Source organism: Epinephelus lanceolatus, chromosome 12 (assembly GCF_041903045.1).
Source record: "Epinephelus lanceolatus isolate andai-2023 chromosome 12, ASM4190304v1, whole genome shotgun sequence".
Lineage (NCBI taxonomy): Eukaryota > Metazoa > Chordata > Actinopteri > Perciformes > Serranidae > Epinephelus > Epinephelus lanceolatus.
The window spans coordinates 15,780,955-15,801,406 of record NC_135745.1 but is presented as its reverse complement, the minus strand read 5'-3'; the positions used below and the strand labels follow the sequence as shown (position 1 = coordinate 15,801,406).

Below are 20,452 nucleotides of genomic sequence, written 5' to 3'. Positions count from 1 at the left end.
CCACGACCGGGCCAAGTGGAGCTTGCCAACACCAAGGCGAACTCCCAACCTTAATAAAACACCGTTCATTTATGGGAACCTTTTGCTAAGCTGGCAAATGATTCCTGCTTGCAATAACACACACACAGAAAGAGAAACAATAAGAGAAAGGGTTTTTTTTGGCCAGGGAGTTTGTCATAATGCATGTAGGCAGTCCTGTTTGGCCCTGTAGTGAAAAGCGAGCAAGCATTTTCACCTCCCCGAAGCGGCAACCGTGCCAGCTTCTTAGAGGAAGTCATGATGTCACTACTCGATGAATTTAATGCCAGGTGGCTGAGCCAAGACAAGCAGTCTGCTACGGGGAGAAAGATGGCGGAGTCAAGCTTTACGTTCAGCGGGGGCCAATTGGAAGGAAGACCACGACGGTCCACATGCGCCGGCCAGGCAGTGATACTCCAGGAAAACTCCACCAAACACTTTGACACCTTTTCGAAGCTGCGTTCGACCGAGGTTTTGCTACAGTTTAGTGTTTGGGAGTAAAGGGCCGACAGAGCAGGGAGAAAACGGCCACACTGAACGTGGCGCTAAAAAGAAAAGTAAAGAAATAGCATCAAAAGCTTTAAAACTCAAAATCGAAATACAAGTCGGAAAATTAGATGTATGGACTCCTGGACTGACAAACCGACAGACACTATAAACTGTTAACACTGACAGTAACACACTGAGACACTGACGAGAGGAAATCTCTCATAAGTCCCCAAAAAACCAAAGGGAAAAAAAAGAAAAAGAAAGAAAAGAAGGAAAACGTTCCTCTTACAAATATTTGCAGTTAAGGTTAGTTTTCATGGCAACATCATCGTCGTTATTTTTATATTTTTTTCCCAGATATTGATAGTTTTGACTCTGCATTTCCACGCATGTAATAAAAACAGGCAGGCTTTTTTTTTTTTTTTTTAGAGTATATAAGTCACTGTAATGCAGTAACAGACTGTATGAGATACAGGAGAGAGGGAAATGTAGAGAGAAAGAGAAGAGGGATAGACCGAGATAGAGGACAGGGACAGAGAGAGAGAGAGAGAGAGAGAGTGTGTATTTACAGCACACCAAACATTTTCTGTCAAGTAAAAAGAATGCTATATAATTCTATATATATATATTTATATATGTATACTGGAGCCCCTCGGCTTGGTAGCGCAAGGCGGGAATGCAATTTTTGCATGAGTGTTGCATGTCATATGGTGCTGCGATGTGGGGAATTCGACGGCCTGTACCAGGGGTTTGAGAGGATGCAGGAAGAGGTTTGATGGCATAAAAAGATTAAACTGCAAGAGAGGGAGATTATGTTTGTCAGTAGTAATTTGCTTTGGATGGATTTCTCTGCCACTAGAATGTTTACAGAGGGATACCGCCTTGTTAGATGAAAAGAATGAGGACAAAAACGTGAAAAGACAGAGCTGGTTTGGTTTAAATGTCGAGTAGACGAGGTTGGCGAGGTGTGAGAAGTGAAGTATCAGCTCGGGATGCCGGAATGTGAGTTACAATTTTGCTTTTTCGAGGCGCTGACAGTTAGAAGTAGGATACGATGCCTGTGTAAAAATGTGTTAATGTGTCATTCAGAAATATTTCAGACGTGTTAGTAGAGTAGGAGGCTCGTGTTTGTTAATCTGAGCATCTACGAGCATTCAAGTCTGTGTGTGAGGAGTTTCCCCCAAAACCGACTCATGTATGTATGTTTGTGTGTGTGTGTTTGAGTGTGTAACTTCAGTTCGTCCGTGTGTCAGTGCAAAATCTCACTTCCCTGTATCAATGCAAAGAGGGTAGTACCAGTTGAAGCTCAACTCATCGCTTTATCCTGCCCACAGTTCTTTCCCTCCCGTCCCCTCCCATCATCCCTCCAACCGAGTGAAGAACTGAAGCGTCGTGAAAACAAATGGAGGTTTTTTTTCCCCGTCACTCCTCCCCACTCTTCTAATCCACGTCTTCCAGCTTTTCATCCTCCCCCCCTTCCTCCCGCTCCTTTCCTCCAATGCTCCCATCCTCTATCTAGATGAAGTACTCCTTCTTGTCCTCTGCTCCGGAGTGGCCTCCCTCTGCGTTGATGATGGCCGTGTCTGCATCGGGGGCATCGTCCGAGCCCTTGGCCTCGTGGGTCAGGTATGTTCCTGTGGAAGGAAAGAGAAAAAGAGACACAGATGGTGAGAGACAGAGAGAGAAAGGGAGGATATTGCTGGGGCCATAAAAGTCAAACATTAGAATGGTAAAATGACAAAAGTCCAGAGACTGTTATAAACAGCGGAGTGGCGAGATGTTCCAATATGCTGTCTAAATTGTCACTTCAGGTGCTTTTGAAAAACTTTTGCTTTTAATGTGGGTGAATTACTACTTAGTAAAGTTTTCTTTAGTTTGAGGGCACGATAGGAGACACAAAGTCCAGAGAACAACTAATAAAAATGTGTTTATCTGGATACCACACAGGATTTGTCTTTGGAGAGATTTTGTGTTGGGTTTCATTTTGACAAAAGTTGGATTTCCTGGTGAGCATTAATTTAATCTGCAGGTCCAAGGACATCAAAAGATCTACGTTAAAAACTGTGTTAAAAAGTGAATGTTTTTAGACATCTAAGCTACATACAGTATAACCATTGTCTTAACAGCATTTCAATGACTCCACTTCAATGTTTATATAGGGTTACTAGTGAAATATATAGTATAATATAACTTAAAAGCAGCTTAAACTGAGTAAATATGTAACCTTGGAATCTAAAAAGCTTTTTCTTTTTAACTAAATTTAGCCTTGTTTTAACCATGATGTCTCAACGTTGTTTGACCTCCATATTACCAATTAAATACTTAAAGGGCTCCATCAAGTCTTTATTCTCCACATAAAACCTATCCCGTGTTTCAGTGGGATTGTATTCCACAGGTGACTCTCTTGCCAAGATTCAAAGTACAACTTCACAATGTCTTATTGCTGTTTATAGGGCTGGACCGCAGCAAGGTGGGGACAGCCCTATAAACATGAAAGTCCGTCTCTGACTTACTGTGTGAGTGATACAGTTGCAACATTGGTCGTTGAGTGTTGGAGTTTCCCCACTGGTCATTGCTCTTTCAAAATTAAGAGGTCCACAAATACGTCCTCAGGAGGCTTTTACAGCCCCTGCTGAATGTACACGGTCCAGCCATATCCTACGTTCTTGACCTAGTTTTGTTCTACTAATGATCATACTGTACATTTATATCTTACTTTTAAAGTGAGCATGGAAGCTCATTTCTGACCTTGGAAATAGCAGTTTGACAAAATAATTTTAACGCAAGGTCCACTTAAAGGCTTTTTTCTGGAGCTTTTTTTTTATTACCAAACAGACTGAAAAAGTCTGAGTTGATATCAGTTGACCGAGGTATGGAACTTTGGCTTTGTGATAACAAGTGGTATACAGGCTAAGAACATGACACAGACAAGAAAAACAGAAACAGACAACATCAGCTGTCTGTGAACACCAAAAACTGGTTACAGCATTTTGTCAACCTACTTTTAAAGTAATAAATAAAGTAATTTAAATGTTAATTGTTCATAGTCTAAATAGAGTGTAATAAGATGTTAATCCTTAGGACGTACAGCTATCTGTTCATTATCCTGTAAGTGCACATGTTGTCAGCCGTTTCATCGGTTGCTTTTATGCTTCATTAGTGAGAAGTATCTGCATTTACTCTCACATAATGACAGTGAAATGACAGGCAATGACCAATTTTCATGTACTACAGTCCGTGTAATTGCTCACTCCTCCGCTGGCCCGCAAACCCGTACACATGCAGCCACCAGACAGTGAGGAACTATCACCCCCCAGATTCCACCCTTTTATGCACAGGTGCCTTAACCAGCCAGAGGGAGTCACTAGTGCAACGACACGGACATGATCCCTCACAGACCTGGCATCTGTGAACACTGGCCACCAAGCAATTGTGTTCAATATTCTGGACCAGCTGGAGGCACCGGAGCTGAGAATTGAATGTGGCGCACTGTGGTGGTGGAGGTGGGCAAGTGTTTATCAACTGCGCCACCTGGGTGCCGAAACATGTTTAGTACCATTTAAATTTGTTCCCCACTGGAGCTGAGACATTTGAATTTGCTTTGTTCTTGTTTGTTTATGTGCTAAAAATGTGTTTTGGAGACCTGAATGAGTGTAAAGAGAGAAAAAGAAACACAGTTTGGTTGTCTCCCACCCACAGAGCACATGAGCAACAGATAACTAACTAACATCATGGCCAGGAAGCAATTATGTTTCTGCTTTGACTACATAAAATATGCTGCTGAAATATCGCTGATGCCAGAAAATCTAATCTCACAGGAAGTTGTATGAACCAAAATGTATTAAAAGGCAATGAATAAACATTCACTTATTGTCATTCATTCATTTTCTGCTTTGAGAGTGAAGTAAGTGAGGTTTATGCTTAGAATCCATATTTAGGTACGAGTGCATTTGCATTACTGTGTGTCTCTGCATTTGTATGCATATGCATGTTTGTACGTGTGAGATCCAGTCTTGGTACGCATGTATCCATATTTATGCAAGTGTATCTCGGTGTACGCTCATGCATGCATGCATGAGTGGGTCCGTGTGTGTCCGTGTGTGTGTGTGTGTGTGTGTGTGTGTGCGCATTAGCAGGTGACCTTTGTGTCTGATGAGGTATCTGCCGAGGACGATGAGGAGGCAGAGCAGGATGAAGACAATAACAGCCACCACCCCTCCAATCACAGCGTGGTCCACCCCTGAAGAGGTCGACATGGCTGTGGGGTCTTAGGAAGAGGGTGGAGGAGAGGAGAGGAGAGGAGAGGAGAGGAGAGAAGAGGAGAGGAGAGGAGAGGAGAGAAGAGGAGAAAAGGAAGTCATGTAGTAAAGATAAGATGGGAAAGACAGAGACAAAGAGTGAAAGAAAATGAGGCAGAGACAGTGAGAAATAAGGGGAGAGAGGGACAGAGAGACAGATTGAGAGTGGAGAGGGAGGAGGGAGGAGGGGGTGGTGTATGAATATTGGTGGAAACAGGAGACAGATGATGAAAGGCAGCAGAAATAGAGAAAGAGAGAGAGAATAATGGGGAGAGTGACAGAGAGAAGGCAGAAAGAAAAGAAAAGAACAGGGGAGCGGAGAAGACTTGTCAATATATAATACCCAGGCACAGCAGCAAACCTTCAGAAGACAAAGACAAGGATATGAAAAAAGCCAGGCGAAAGAAAAGGGGCCACCGCGTCACCCTCTATTAAAAATTGGTCGTGACTAACATGCAACAGGATTGTGCAGTTTACCGACCAAGTCCCAATCTCTTTAAAGAACCTTGTGGGAACACTTGCTGTTGATGTGGGGTGAAATCCTCGCCCTTTCAGCATTGGTAATTTCCATCTTTTCACTTTAACTGAAGGATATTATTCTCTTCATAGCTCTGAAAACGCTCAGGTTTAAGGAATCCAAGGCTGGATTACCAACCAGGGAATATGGGCAATTGTTCAAGCACACCAGACCCCCAAATTAGCATACCTAAAGAGGTTGCGTTTAAGTTTGTCTGAACCAAAATAGCAGCTACATACCTGTACAAAAAAGTATAATTAGTTTTATTAATTTACTTTTAGTGTATGCAAAATCACAAAAAAATACACTGTTGATCACTTGAACTCTTGAGTCATCGACAGAGAGGGATTTCTTTGTTACTTTCACACTTACATTATGTATTTTAGTATTTAGGACTAGTCCACATGAACATGGGTATTGTTGAAAAAGGAGATTTTCCTCCTTCGTTCTGAATAAAACTCCTGTCCACACAAACACTTCCTCCAAAGAAAATGCAATTTAATTTCTGTCAAGAGCCTGCCAAACAAACAGGTGGTGATATAACTGTAACCCTAAAGGCACACACCGACAAAGAAGAAGAAGAAGATGGGTATTCAGAAGCCAAGTTATTAGTGGACGGCTACCTGGAGCAGTGCAAGCCAATGCAAAGTGTGCCGGGCTTTGAAGCCAATTTGACAAAGCGGCCAAATCATGGAATTATAACTTCCAGATCTGTGACGTGACGTCATTGTGTCCAAAAAACACTTTTTCCCATAGACTTACATTGTGAAAGAGACGTCTGTAAATCAGTGGAGGCATTTTTTGAGCATCACAATTCTCTTGAAATGACTCGTTTTACGATCAGGATTTGATCCATTTGGTCTGATAACATTTTGAAAGTCTAGAATAGCTGCACAAAAATCATTTTATCCCCATTCAAGTTAGTCGAAGGCTAAACTAGCTGCTAGGCCAGCGTCTCTAGTGCACTTGCTTTATGGGCCCCATGAAGCAGATCTGGGTTATATTATACCCGTGAAGTTGAACTATTTTGGCTTCATGCGCCGCTGAAAAACTTTGGTAACACTTTACTTGAAGGTATCTACTGTACATAAGAGTGTCATAACTATGACATGACACGGTCATGAACCTGTCATGAACATTATGTACATGTTTATGACTGCTGTCATTAAGTGTCATTTGGTTTTTGTAATGACAAGTTGACATTGTTTGGGTTGTCTTGGATTATGACAACTTGATATTAATCAAAGTGACATTACCAGAAGATGTCTTTGTCATGACAAGTTGACATTAAATTTGTTTGGGATTACCTTATTACGACGTCTTGACATTAACCAGGATGACATTACCAGAAGATGTCTTTGTTGTCATGACAAAGACATCTTCTGGTAATGTCACTTTAATTAATGTCAAGTTGTCATAATCAAGACAATCCAAACAATGTCAACTTGTCATTACAAAAACCGAATGACACACCGAATGACAAACAGTCATAAATGTTTATGACAAGTTCATGACAGTGTCATGTCACCCTTTTATAGGAATGAACGGGGCCCCGCCCCAAACACTATATCCAGTTCTCTTTATACATCCATGGAGCTGTGATCTCCTTACCACATTCTGACACCTCTGTTCCTCAATAAAGAGGAAGACTAACTTTACATTTATGTCTAACTATGTAACAAATCCTGTTAGCAAGATTAGAGACAGCATTATTTTGGTCACGCTTGGCATTGCACAAAATGTCGCCTCATTTGAACTCTGTTTTCCCTGTCAACACGTCTGTCAACACGCCTGGACTGAATTTTACAAAAGGTTAAGGGTTTTTTTTGCAACCTAAACTGCAGTTTGGGTGTGGACAGAAGGACAAAACACATAGAAAAGCTACATTTTTAAATACATTCGTGTTTGTGTGATCAAGGCCTTACTTTATATGCAAAATGAGGAACAAGTGTACTCTAGCTTAGTTTACTCTTAGTTTACTTTGGTGCACTGAAGATAACAACACTTAGTTTGTGTTACAATGAATCTACTGAGGTTGTACTTGATATTATAAAGGCTGTACTTAAGATGTGTTTTAAAACAGCACACTAAAATGTGTACTATTCCTATTCTAATATGCATTAAAAGTATGATTAGAGCAAAAATATACTTTGATTATATTTATTTTAGAAACTATTTAAATTATTATTTACTTAGAAGAAGATGTACCTAGACATGTAACGTCAAAATACTTTAATACCGGTAGAAATATACTTGTATTGTTCTAGTATGCCAATATCATAGAAAAATATTCACATTTTTTACATGTGAAAGCCTGTGGGCAAAGTTTACAATTCACGGCTGCCAAGCTGAAAAGAAGATCTCTTTTCCTCATCTCTGAAAAGCTGGCATTTTTCAAAATGCAAGTGTTTCACCCAACAGCAGAGATTTGATATTTCTTTTCCCCCCGGTTTGCCTCACTTCAGCCACTTTAGCAACTTGCCCCTCAGAGAAGAAAGCAATCTACGCCGAAATAATTTGATACATCATTTATTTCGCCTGACTTTTCAGACTGGATCAGAAGCTGGGTGTCACTTTGAAAGTCACTCAGATAGGCACAACTCAAAAGCAACACTTCTCATACCAAAAAGCGTAAAAAGACTCAAAAGGAATAAAAGGAGAAAGGAGTTGGAAAGAGAGACTGACTTGCACTTGGTGAATGTTTCAGGGATCAAACCAAAGTGGGGGGCAGGTATTCAACCAGTCAGAGGAAGAAACAGCTAACTTATATGCCCAGTCGGAGAATAGGAACGAGAGATAGAGATACAGCAACAGGCACTGACAACCAGAAAACTAGACAAAACTGAAACTGAAGAAGGAAGAAACACATTACAACCAACTGGGACACCAAATGATGGGGTGAACGGCCAGTTTTGGAGAAAAACTTCACATTCCAGCCAGTTAGAGAAGTGAAGGGGCATGACAACAGCCAACCAGAGGCCAGCCGCAGACAGAGAACAGGGAGAAGAGGGGGGAAGAGGAGTGGTGGGAAGGGGGGACTCTGAGCTCCAGTCAGAATGACACACACACACACACACACACACAGAAAGTTGGACACACACTCTGGCTGGCCAGTGTGGAGGTGAGAGGGGCATGCTGACGAGGCGAGACTGAGAATGAGCCCATAAATCCTGCTGTCAGCATCAAAGGAAAGCAGACAAGACCCAAGAACACCTCGAAGCCTGACCCCCCCCCCTCCCAACACACACACAGAAAAACACACACACACTCACACACATAGAGAATCACACAGAGGAAGTGGAACACTGTGTAAATGACTTGTACCACTTAAGAGGTCATGCTTGTGTGTGTGTGTGTGTGTGTGTTTTGTGAGATAGATGTGAGTGCCTGGTGTGTGCAGTGCTGGTGTGAATGTGTTTTGAGCCTGTGTCTGTGCATGTATTGGCAACAACAAAGCATTACGTGGGCAGGAGTATGAAATATTCATCCCTCCGCTCTGAAGTTCAAAGTGTCCCCTAGGTTTTTTTTTCCCAGAGTGACAGACAGACGAAAACAGACAGAGTTACAGACAGTCAGACCTACAGATGGACAGACAGACAGGCAGGTGGACGAAAAGTTAGAACGACAGAGAGTCAGAACGACAGATGACTGGTGGAAAAGTTATACCTGTAATGTTGCCTGCAGCATCTTCTGAAGTGAATGGGTAGATGGATTGTTGGATGTCTGGATGGATGGTTGGTTGGATGAATGGATGGATGGATGGGTGGAAGGATGATGGATGGATGGATGGATGGATGGATGGATGGATGAGTGTGTGTTGTGGGTTCAGGGTGGGGTTAGGGTTTATCAACAGGAGGAAAGAGGAAAACAAGAAAAAAAAACATGAAACAGCTGTGAGAAGGCCACACGAATGCCATTTTTTTCCTTCATTGTCTTTCTTCAATTCTTCTCTTGCTGTCAGCTTTGAGTATCTGTTTGTGTTTGCATGTGTGTGGATGTAAAACAAACTCCCGGTATCCTTGACTGCTCCACAATGCGACTACAGTTTGTGTATTGAGGAAAGAAAATAGCAAAGTAGTAACTTGAATGGTGTTTGTTTTTCCACTCCATTACTAAGCTTCTCGCATCTCTCTTGTTTGCAAGTGTGTGTGCAAGTGTGTAACTCAGATGGTTTTACCTGTGAAAGTGTAAACTCCATTCAGCCGGACGGAAACTGAGGGAGTAAGGGAGGAGGCAGGGGAGGAGTGGGAGGGTTCGGCGGTGGACGGAGCGATGCTTGCAGAGGAGGGGGCGGGAGTAGTCGGGGAGGAGGAGGGAGAGAGTGGCAGGTCGGGGAAGAGGACGTTGGAGAGGGTGGTGGTGGAGAGTCTGTCCGACTCGTCAGCCGTGGTGGGGGTGGGACTAGGGGAGGAGTCAGGGGAGGTGAGGTCAGAAGGGGAGGAGGAGGTAGTGGGATCAGGGCCGGAGCCAGAGAAGATGTCAAAAGGAGAGGAGGATGGGAGGGGGGAGGAGGAGGAAGATGGAGAAGTTGGGGAGCCAAGGAAGGATAAGGTAGTGTCTGGGGAGTCTGGGTCCGTGGGATCTTCAGGGGAGGAGTGGGAATGAGCAAGCAAAGCGCAATAATGGCCATGGATCGCATGAACGGGACACATAAATGTGAAAGGGAAAGAAGCGCAAGAACGAGCCAAAGCGGTTGGATGGCAAGCGTTGGTATGGTGGCGCGGTTGGATGAGAAAACAAAAAACAAAACCACAAACAAAAATAGGAGGAAAGAAACGAAAGAAAATCAGAAGAGAAAAAAGATGGAAGAATCACAAGCAAAAGCCACAACAAACGACAGAAATAAAGAAACGTGATGAAGAAAAGTAAAAGAAGACGACATTCCCAACTCTTTCTACAGCAGTCCCCCTCTTCCCTACCACGCAACTCATTTCTGTTTGTGTTTCCTTCCCTCTTTTCTCCTTTCGTCATTACCTTGCACCAGGAGTTTGTACTCCCCCTGGCTGTTTCCTATGCCGTTGTCGGCATGGCAGAGGTAGACGCCATTATCTGATTTGTTGAGCATCTCGAAACGCAAGAAAGCACCGTCGGCTTTGGCCAGAGGGGGGAGCTCTCCATCCTTCTTCTCCCACGTGTAGGAGGTGGGCCTGGTGAGACAGGAGAGAGAAGGAGACACACAAAGAATGAGAGTCCTGAGTTGAACTGTAGATGCTCAGCACATTTTTCCAAAAAAAAAAAAAGTAACTGAAAGTAAAAATCAAAAGAGGGGTGAAGTGATGAGAGGAGAAGGGAGCTGTGACAAGTGCTGCGGGACAAAGAAAAAAAAAAAGATGAAATGATCAAGGGTGAAGTAGAGATGGAAAGAGAAGAAATGGTCGGAGGAGAGGGGAGGCTGGGAGGAACGAAGATGGAAAAAAAGAAAAGATAAAAGCAGGGGAGGAGAGCAAGTGAGAGCGAATACGAGAAAGAGATGAATGTTAGAATGGGAAAATTGAGAGTTGTTGCGGCAGACAGCAGAGGCGCTAAAAAAAAGGAATGATGAAGAAAATGATGGGAAAGAAGGACGGGGTTGGGAGGAGTGCTGCGACTTGAAGAAGAGAGGAGATTAAAAAAGATGGAGGGAGAGGAAGACAACAGAACAAAGATCAGCATTTCAAATCAGCCTGCGTTAAAAAATCCATTCTGCATAACAGATTGTGTATGAGAGAGATAGTGAGACGTGTCTTGATAAAAGAATCAATTATGTAAATGTACGAGTCCTTAAGCGCTGTACAGTAATTACAATGATGGGGAGACTGAAATGGGGACAGACCTGAATGGGTTGGACTGATTAATCGCTCTTGGAAATGTGAAAAAACCCTCAGTGACACCTAAAGGTCCAATCCGTAAATTCACAATGGAGGCCAGGTGGCTGTTTAAGGTTGTACAGTAACTGTTAAAGGCAGGGACAATGTATCTCTTAGCCCGAGTTCCTTCACACCAATATTTTAAGACCTAATTGCTTCAAAAAGGCAAAACCTATAATAATTCTATCTGTTGTTGCTGCCGGGCAAAAATCTCAAACTCAGTGAAAGCTAATGAGAAACATCGTCGGCTCCCTCGACACCTGCTGCTGAGCAAACACTTGGGAGACTGAGGACTTCCTGGGAAGCTCAAAGTTTCGAATATGTGTCATTTTAGGAGTATAAATCCTAACAATGCTAAAAAAAAGGAGCTCCAGTGTTCAGCTGTCCTGAGGCAAATGAACATTCAACCATGAAGTATTTAAAACAAGCGTGTCCTGACCATGTTTGGCTACATCGTCTGGCTACCTGCAATAAAACAGAATCAGCTGTTGTATTACACCGCCTCCAAATGCTGGATAATATGCAATTAACTGAACAATTAACTTCCCATTTACAGGCTGTAACTGGTGTAGTGTTATTAAACATGATGCCTGAAAGTCAATCTCTGTTATACAGCAGGTAGTTTAAGTGCAGGAGGCTGATTGGTCAGACCTCGCGGATAATCCCCTACCATGCATGTCTGAAAATCTGTGTTTTATTCCTGGCTATGAGCTCTGCTTAGGTGGAAACTTTTCAATTAGCACGCATGCATTAATAAACACTGCACAAAAGTCATGATATGCTTGAAGACATTCTTTATTGCAATTATGGGTACTTTGGTGCTGCATATTCCTCCCCCTCCCAGCTGTGATCATTATCACAGTAAAGAATGAGCTATTGGGTGTTTTTGCTAAATTATTAACGTAAGATTTGCTATATTATGTTAATGTCTACAATCTTTGTAATCCAACATTTATTTAAAAGTATCTGTTCACTGATCAGTACTTCTACAGTTACAGATTACTTAAAGATAAGCCTGGTGTTATTTTAGATTGTTCTTATGTTCAGTTCAGTCCAGCGCTCATTACTGTCTGACGTCCTACAGAATATGGACATATTTAAAGCTGCTTTTATCACTTTTTTTTTTTTTTTTTAAATAAAAAACAGTAGATGAAATGACACATCACTTGATTCTGGAGTTCCCCTCATTTGCTTTGAGTTTGAAGCTTTTTCCAGCTTTGGATTTTTACAGTCTTCAGCTTTACTGTTTTAAATACAGCTCTCATTAGCATAGTTTCAAGACACATCAGGCGAAAAAAGGCTCTGAACAAACCACTGTCACTCCCCGCCCAACGCCAAACAGAAGAAAGATGTAATCAGTGGCAGGCTGGTGAAAAAGAGAGTTTATATTGGTCTTACACAGAGAGGAGTCCAAATGAACACTAATGTAGCACCATGTCTCCTAGATGTGTAACATGTGTCTAGAAGCAACAGTTTAATAACACACTAGCCATAACCTGAATGGTCAGAACTCCCTGCCTCAGGAACTTAGGTTAGCATTTTAGTATTTGGTAAACTCAAGATTTACAGTTTTAATGACACACTTTGTTTTATTTCGTCTTGTGTGTTTTCTTTAATGGTTTTATTGCCTTTATCGTGACTGTGTACACTATCTTATCTTGTTCTGTAACACTTTGTAACTGTTTGAGAAAAAATGCTATACAAATTAGGTTTATCAATATTATTATTATTAGTAATAGTAGTAGTATTATAACAACTTTATAAGGTGATAATAGTTGTTCACAGCATACTGACAATCCCTAAGTGACCATTTACATTATTTATTGTTTATTTAAAGATGGGTTTAATTTACCAAAAAGTAATAAGCAGGGAACTAGCTAAGGTATTTCAAACAGGAGTAAGAAGTGCACTTCTCGGGACTATTTTGAGCTGCGGATTAACACACATTAAGTGAACTAGTGAGTATTTATGGCAGCAGGAGAGCACATGTAGATCTGACTTTAAATAAACCATGGTAACCAGGAACAGGTCACTGAGTGCAATGATGTAGCTCACTGATGAGCTCTCAGTAGTTCTTGGACAGCACCACAGCAGTATAAATCAGACTTTGGCCACACACGCAATACTTGTTAGAAATCAATTCATTATTGGCATTGTTAACAATAAGATATATATATATATATATATATATATATATATATATATATATATATATATATGGCCGGCCTTATCTTGTTAGATGTTACAGATTACTGTAATCCTGTTACCTGCTGTCACCTCCTGTTTTCTAACTGTGACCATGACCTTGCACACATAAGGACACTGGCACGCATTAGGTCAAAGTTATGCAAGGCTTTTTAGCTGTAAATGTGCGAAGTGAACAGTTTTGGTTAAATGACTTCAAACTCAGATATGTGATGCAAGCACTCCTGGGCTATACTGATTGAATAGATGGGAAATATAAAAGAATGTAGAGCACAAATTCTTTTTCTCTTGTGTTAGAAAGCTCTTGCTGTCGGGCGTCAAGGAAACACAGTATAGAATTTGATACGGTAAGTTATTCTTTTGAACCTGACAGGATGTGACCGAGGAGAGAAAAGTGTGTATCGTCGAATAGAGTGTGATGTTCATTGAGCTTGATTGGGGAGGGCAGCTCGAGGGGAGGAGAGGGATCTGAGTGGCTGGGTGTGTCAGAGGAAAGGTGTCGCCGCGGTGATTGGGTTTTGACTGACAGCTGCGGGGGCAACCTGTATCTGATTTGATTGGACACTAGCTCATCCACAAGCGGCGGTGCACATAACTGAGCACGCTCCCCCCCGTCTCGTGCACGAACACGCACACACACACTGGCTTTCTCTTGTTTGCTCTCCTTCTCTCTGTCTTAGTCATTCGCTGCTTGTCACCAAATCTTTCTGTCTCCTCTCCGCCCACGCTTTTCTTCGCTTCCCTCTACCTCTCCCTCTCCTGTCGGTTTGTTTTCTTTCCCTCTCTACCTCTCCTTCCCTTGTCATTTTTTTGCAGTGATCTCACAGCTTCTCTCTTCTCTATACCCTTGTTTTTTTTACATAGAGCCTCTGCCACTCAGCGTACACTTTTATCTCCAGCCTCTCTGTGTGCTATGAGTTAAGTACATTTCTAGAATGGGTGATCCCAGTGGGAGCTGAACTTTGAACCCTCGCACTGTCAGGGCCATTTTGAACTACAGAGAACCATTTATTACCACAGAGCATGATTATGTCTTTTAAAGAACATACATAATTTAATGGATGCTTTCATCCAGAGTGTCTAATTGTATCACAAATAATCAGATTTCCAGCATAGGTGGTCCCCGTGGGAATTGACCCGCGGGCACACTGTTCTAGCCTTGCTTTTCTCCCGTCTATAATTTATCGACTCCCTTGCTGCCTTTTAAAGCATGCTCATGCGATGACAGTCACCTCCTCCTGCCCCGCCCCCTATCTGTTCCACCTGCCAATCAAACTAACCGGCTAGTCTTATTCCTAGCCACTCCTGTGATGAGCTGACAGGGGGGAGAGAGAGAGGGGGGGGGGGGGGGAGAGGGGAGGGGGTGGTGACAGGGGAGCAGAGCAAGAGGAAGAGGAGGAGGGATGGGGGAGTTTAGAGGGAAAAGGTGTGAGGAGAGATAGAGGAGAGTTATAGGAAAGGACGGGGCGAGGAGGAGGGTAAAGAGGCATCGTGACAAGACAGAGAGGAGCGAACGAGCCGTGAGTGACACGGCGGCGGAGAGATACCCGATGATGGAGGGAGGCAGGGAGGGGAGGACAGGGGGAGGAGGAGGGGAGGAGAATGGATCGATAGGGCTGGTTGGCTGAAGGTTCATCTATAATGCAGAAAGGCCAGGGGAAAGAATGTATTTGTGTGGGCAGGATTTAAGACGGAGGTTGCAGTTTGTTTCCGTGTATGTTTCTGTGAGTATCAGAAATATTGTGTACACACTGTATCAGTGAACACATGAGAGCTTGTACAAGTGGATGTTTTTCGCTAACTGCACCCATGTGTGTTTATGTACGTGTTTGGACAACAGACTACTTGCATGAGAAGATGTCAGAAATTAAACATTCTAGTGTGTGATTGCTTATAAGTGTGTGCAGCTGTCAGTGCTGCTACTTGCGTATGTATCCTATAGATGTGTGTGCGTGCATTTTTATTGATTTTCTTTTGGTGTTTTGTCTTCACAGACCTGTAGTGTAATTGACATCTTTTCATTGACTGAATGTGGATGTTTTTACATGTGTAACTGCTTTTTCATATGTTGTTCTGAAGTGCCTACATGACCCAGGTGAAAGCTTTGACTGGGACAAAGACAGCAGCACCCAATCTGCTCTGTGATTAGAGTAAGGGCCTCCATCAGTGCATGCCAAATTCCTATGTTAGAGAAAGTATCAGCTTGATATAAATGACAACCCTTTGGGTTATGTACTCAAATGTACTAGACATCAGAATAACACTAGGAACTCACACCTGGTCCAAGTCATGGAGGTGAGAGATGACAAGCACTGGCTGAGAAGAGACAATAAAAAGGCTAGTAGCACTATAAAAGACAGACAGTACATAAACCTTGAATTAACTGTCCATCCGGAACTGTTGTCACCAGAAAAATGGCAGCATCGGTCATATGTTCAAATACTCAAAAATACTAACCATGCGTGGTCCTGACAATAAGCAAAGTTGGAAGTGGAGTGATGTTATAACATGTCATAAAAGTGTCTGACCTTGACATCAGACACAGTGGCGCCCACTGCTAGCAGCTAGTTAGCTTCTTCCAACAATGACCACTATCTTGCCCACTTCACCAGACCGTGACCACGGAGGCAGTCAGGAAAAACTAGTTATATAAGTAGTTTTAGAAGGCACAGACAGTAACTTTCTGTATTTGACGTATGAGGATATGTTGGTCACTTCACTGAAGCGCATTTGAGAATTACATTTGCAAGGTTAATCATACAGATATGCCACATGAACCACTCTTGTGCTGGTGTGGCTCTGGCATACAGAATGTACCACATGTACTGAAGTAGTCCTCCTACTCTTGTAAAATGTGGGCATAACTCAAGTTATCTTAATCCACGACTTATTGGCAAAGTGAGGAAACCCTTAGTTATGTTGCAAACTGCCCGCAAATATTGGACCAAGACCATGTTATGGTAATTTTAAATGATTTGAAGTTCTGTTTTCATTTTAGGACTGAAATGAGCTTTATATGACATTCAGAACATTATATAGTATTTGCTATGTAAAGATTAAGGCTGGGCCTAAAAGATATACAATACCAGTACCCTTAAAGTGATAGCAATACTAATAGAGTGCTTCATTTGATATTTTTTCCTGCTTCGTTCGACACCCATTTTGTGAATGGAAGCACTCTGTTGCATAAAATGCCGATATACTTTCAAAAGTTTTGGTGCCATCTTGGCACGTTAAACTGCCAACTCTGTCAAATACACCGTGTTGACTTGACTTGATACACCACACCACAGACTGTATGGATTGTAACTGCTGTGGTAGTGGGCCAAACACACATCACATGAAACTGAGGAATGGTTGCGGTGATTGGCTGTGAGTAATACCCTACGTATAGTAGTTCTTTTCTAGATCTGGGTCCAAAAAGGATCAAATACAGGTATCTTTTGACTGGAGAAGTTGCGATACTACTTGGTACTGACTTATTTAGTTTGATACCTTAAAGATATTGAGTACCAATATCAAGCCCTTGTAGAGAATGAAGTCACACTATCTCTGTGTGTGTGTTGTAATCTGAGCTTTTCTATTCTTCATTGTGATAGCTGGTTTGGTTGTGCGTGCATGATAGTGCATGTGTGTCCCTGTGTGTGTACACCACCAGCAAGCTAATCGTCGCCACTCTGCACTGTGCTCATACCATGATCGCCCAAACGCAACATTAACTTAACTGAAGCGTGACACCGACCCTCTGGTTAACCCCAAAGTTAACATGTAGCTTTGTCAGCACTGTTGCTGTTAGCACTGTTTGTGCTGGTAGCACCGATAGCTGCTAACTGCTGGCTCAGCCACCTTCATGTTGAGAGCTGTGAGCAGGCAACCCCACCCCAGTCACCGCATCATAGATGAACTCTGCTTTGACTGTTGTATAGAACTCCTTTAAAGTTGTATTTGATATTATTGTCCTGTTATATTGAAGTCAAAGAGCTCACCAATAACTGTGACCGTTTGGTGACTGTGTTTGTGTTAAAGGCTGCGCATGGTGTCTAGATCAGATTAAATCAGTGAGTGTGTGTGTGTGTGTGTACCAGTGTGTATGCATGAATATGGGCAGGCAAAGTGTGAATGAAATGTGCATGAGTGTGTCTTACTCAGGGTTGCCGTTGCCCTTACACTGAAGATAAAACTTCTCCCCCTCTCTAGGCAGATCGCTCTCAGGCAGGATCTCTACATTAGGAGAATCTGTGAGTGGAAGACAAACGCAGACACACAAACACAGACACAGAGTGTAGTTACATAACACAGGACTCATAATCGTACAGACATGCACACGGCACCGACAGTCTCATTCATCCCCGTCTCAAATCTACTCCCATCTGCATCCTGTAGGCGTCACCATCTCTCTGCCTCCCACAATGACATAACCCCTTACACAACTACATCACTTTCCCTCGGCGATGCAGTGCCGCCGTCTTGCCCACAGGGTGGCAGCACCGACACAGACTCCGATGTGGCTCCATTTATAGTTTCATTTCAGATGATGACCTGCTCTTCTTATCCACAGCGACTCAACTCTGGGCAAGTGCACCAGCAGAGGAAGGTTACATTCCTGTGTGGCCATTATTACAGGTAGCTAATGAGAAATTATTGGAGCAGAGATCAAACTGCAAAGAGGGAAAAGGTGCCTCTGCTGCCTAATAAAAAGAGAAGAGCAAGGCAGAAATAAAAAAAAAGACAGCAGTCTGAGGTTTTACTTTGCATTTCCCTCTCACATCCGTGTGTCCTCTACTCTCCCTCTTCCCCCAGCATCCTCTGTGTCTCCTCTCCTCCCCACTCCACCCCATTTCCCAGTTGACTCACACAACACCCGCAGAGTGTACACGTTCCTCTTGTCCCCCGGGGCGAGAGAGGGATGGTCGACAGCGCAGGTGATGAGGGCGTTGTCGTCATCGCGGCTCACATCCAGGGTGAGCTCACTGCTCACGTTGTATGTGGGATTGTCTGGAACGGACTCCACCACGTCTGGACGTCCTGAGGTGAAGAGGGACGAGAAGGGGAGGGGACAGTCAGGAGGAGGGTGTCTGCATCTTAACCAGGGACGAGTACAATGCCAGTACAACAGATACAAAAACACACACCTCTCACGCACACTAAGGCACCGACAAAGGTTTTTTTTTACTGTAATTAGGATGTGGTGGTTTCATGTTATAGAACTGTACAGAACTGCAATGACCCCCATTTGTTCCCATTAAATGAAAAATGCCTTTGCTGTGCAGTTACCTTGTGCCCCTGGGTGTTTTGTTCTGCTATCTATCATTATGTGCCAGCCACATATACTGTATGTCTAACAATGCACTTCCTAACATTTCTAGAGCACCTTTTCTCTCACTAATAGAATCTGTTTTTTCCTGCTGACTCATTCAATGATGTACACAATTGTTTAATACACTCAAATTCATTCACAGATTTGAGGGATGACCCTAAAACTTGCCATCATATAAAATCTGCAGGTCTATCTTTGCTGTCAAGGTAACACTTCAGTGTTGAAACAGTTTGTCAGTTCGTACATCAACAGAAAATTAATCCTTTTTTTTTTTTTTTTTTTTTTTTTTAAGAAATGATCAATCTTTTAGAGTGGAACAAGTTTTTTTTGCTTTGACTTATCATTTCGAAGTAAATGCTGATTGCACATTGTAATGGCTATAGAATAATGACACCGTCAGCATTTAGATTGGTTCTGCATAAGCCTCACTTAAGATATGCTATTGCTTCTTCTACTGGATCCGATCTCCCAGGAAAATGAAAGCTCGATTTATGGCACAAAGGAAGTGAGTCAGCCACTGCACAACAAAAACAGGAAGAGCTTCGGTAGCTATTCCCAATCACCGAGAGTATCAGTGTAGATTCTCTGCACTTACTCTCCCCTGTGGTGTAAATGGCGGACAGTGGAATGACCACAGTGACTGTGGGAACTGTGGCAGAAGCTAGGATTTGAGGAAAAAAAGAAAGTGATCCGGTTTTCTTTGTGACAGCAGCACCAACAATAATACCCCTTCGAAACACTAGGAAGTGGGAGGTGGCTGAATTATGGAGTTGAAAAGTTGTCTGTTTCCATTTTAAGTTATTAATCAAGCTAATCTGTTACTCATTACATTGGTCCCAGCCTCTGACATGTGAGCATCTGCTGCATTTCATTGTGTTATATCATACGCTGAATATCTTTGGCTTTTTGAACTGCTGGTCAGAAAAAAAAAAAGTAATTTCAAGACACCATCTCGGGCTCTGGAAAATTATGGTGGCCAATTTTTCTCTTTTTCTGATATCTCATAGCCTACGCTATTAATCCATTCTCAAAAACCTAATCTTGCGATGAATCAATGATGAAGATAACCGTTAACTGCAGCTCTAAATTTTACCCATTCTCCAAAGTGCTGTGATTGTGGTCAAATTGATTTAAATTTATGCACTTCTAAAAGGGTATATATAACAACTGCAGACTGTGTGAGAACAGCTTTGTCTGGGAACGTACATTTTTCAAATCCCTTCAGTCGTACATCCAGCCACAGCATCCTTGTTCAAGAGGAATCATGTCACAAAAATGTAAATCTCTCAGCTACTTCATGGCATCCTCAAAGCTGCAAAAGTCAATGTTGCATGTTGGCAGCTCCAAATGGCAGAGAGTTAACTGAAGAAATTCACTTCCCCTCAGTACCCAGGACTCCTGTAATGCAACATCAGTAAACCACACACAGCACGCTCATGTTTACTAACCAGGTCAGTCTGTGATGTTTAATGCTGAAGGACACCAAAGGGACGCGAGAGGCCAAAGATCTAATGTTGCTAAGTCCAGCTTTCTTTGGACTCACTTGCTCGCTGTTGCTTAGGAGACGGCTTGCATTTCCATCTCTGAAGAGGCAACTATACCCAGGAACAGACTTTTATTTTGGCAAAGAAAGATTATCTACAGCATATTAACTGCAATCTGTTGCAGCCATACTTTGTTTTTTAGTGTGATAAAGCGTGTCTGTTTTTATAATGCAAGTTTTAAGAAATTGTATGCACAGATTTTCACGCAGAGATGTTTC

The 20,452-nt window shown here is 42.5% G+C and overlaps 1 protein-coding gene across 3 annotated transcripts in view; it reads right to left on the bottom strand.

Moving 5' to 3' along the window:
* Positions 1-566: 566 nt before the first annotated feature.
* The window catches only part of cadm3 (cell adhesion molecule 3), a 100,603-nt gene continuing 80,717 nt past the window's right edge, over positions 567-20,452 (bottom strand). The window contains exons 6-12 of one of the 3 annotated variants that reach the window (XM_078173013.1): positions 18,228-18,398; positions 17,519-17,609; positions 10,297-10,469; positions 9,500-9,889; positions 8,989-9,045; positions 4,649-4,774; positions 567-2,141 (exon numbers count right to left, since the gene is read on the bottom strand). In XM_078173013.1, coding sequence (XP_078029139.1) covers positions 2,023-2,141; positions 4,649-4,774; positions 8,989-9,045; positions 9,500-9,889; positions 10,297-10,469; positions 17,519-17,609; positions 18,228-18,398 — 1,127 coding nt within the window. In that variant the 3' untranslated portion in view covers positions 567-2,022. The remainder of the gene's footprint in view (positions 2,142-4,648; positions 4,775-8,988; positions 9,046-9,499; positions 9,890-10,296; positions 10,470-17,518; positions 17,610-18,227; positions 18,399-20,452) is intronic. The other 2 variants (XM_033649957.2, XM_033649958.2) reach the window with 2 other exon arrangements.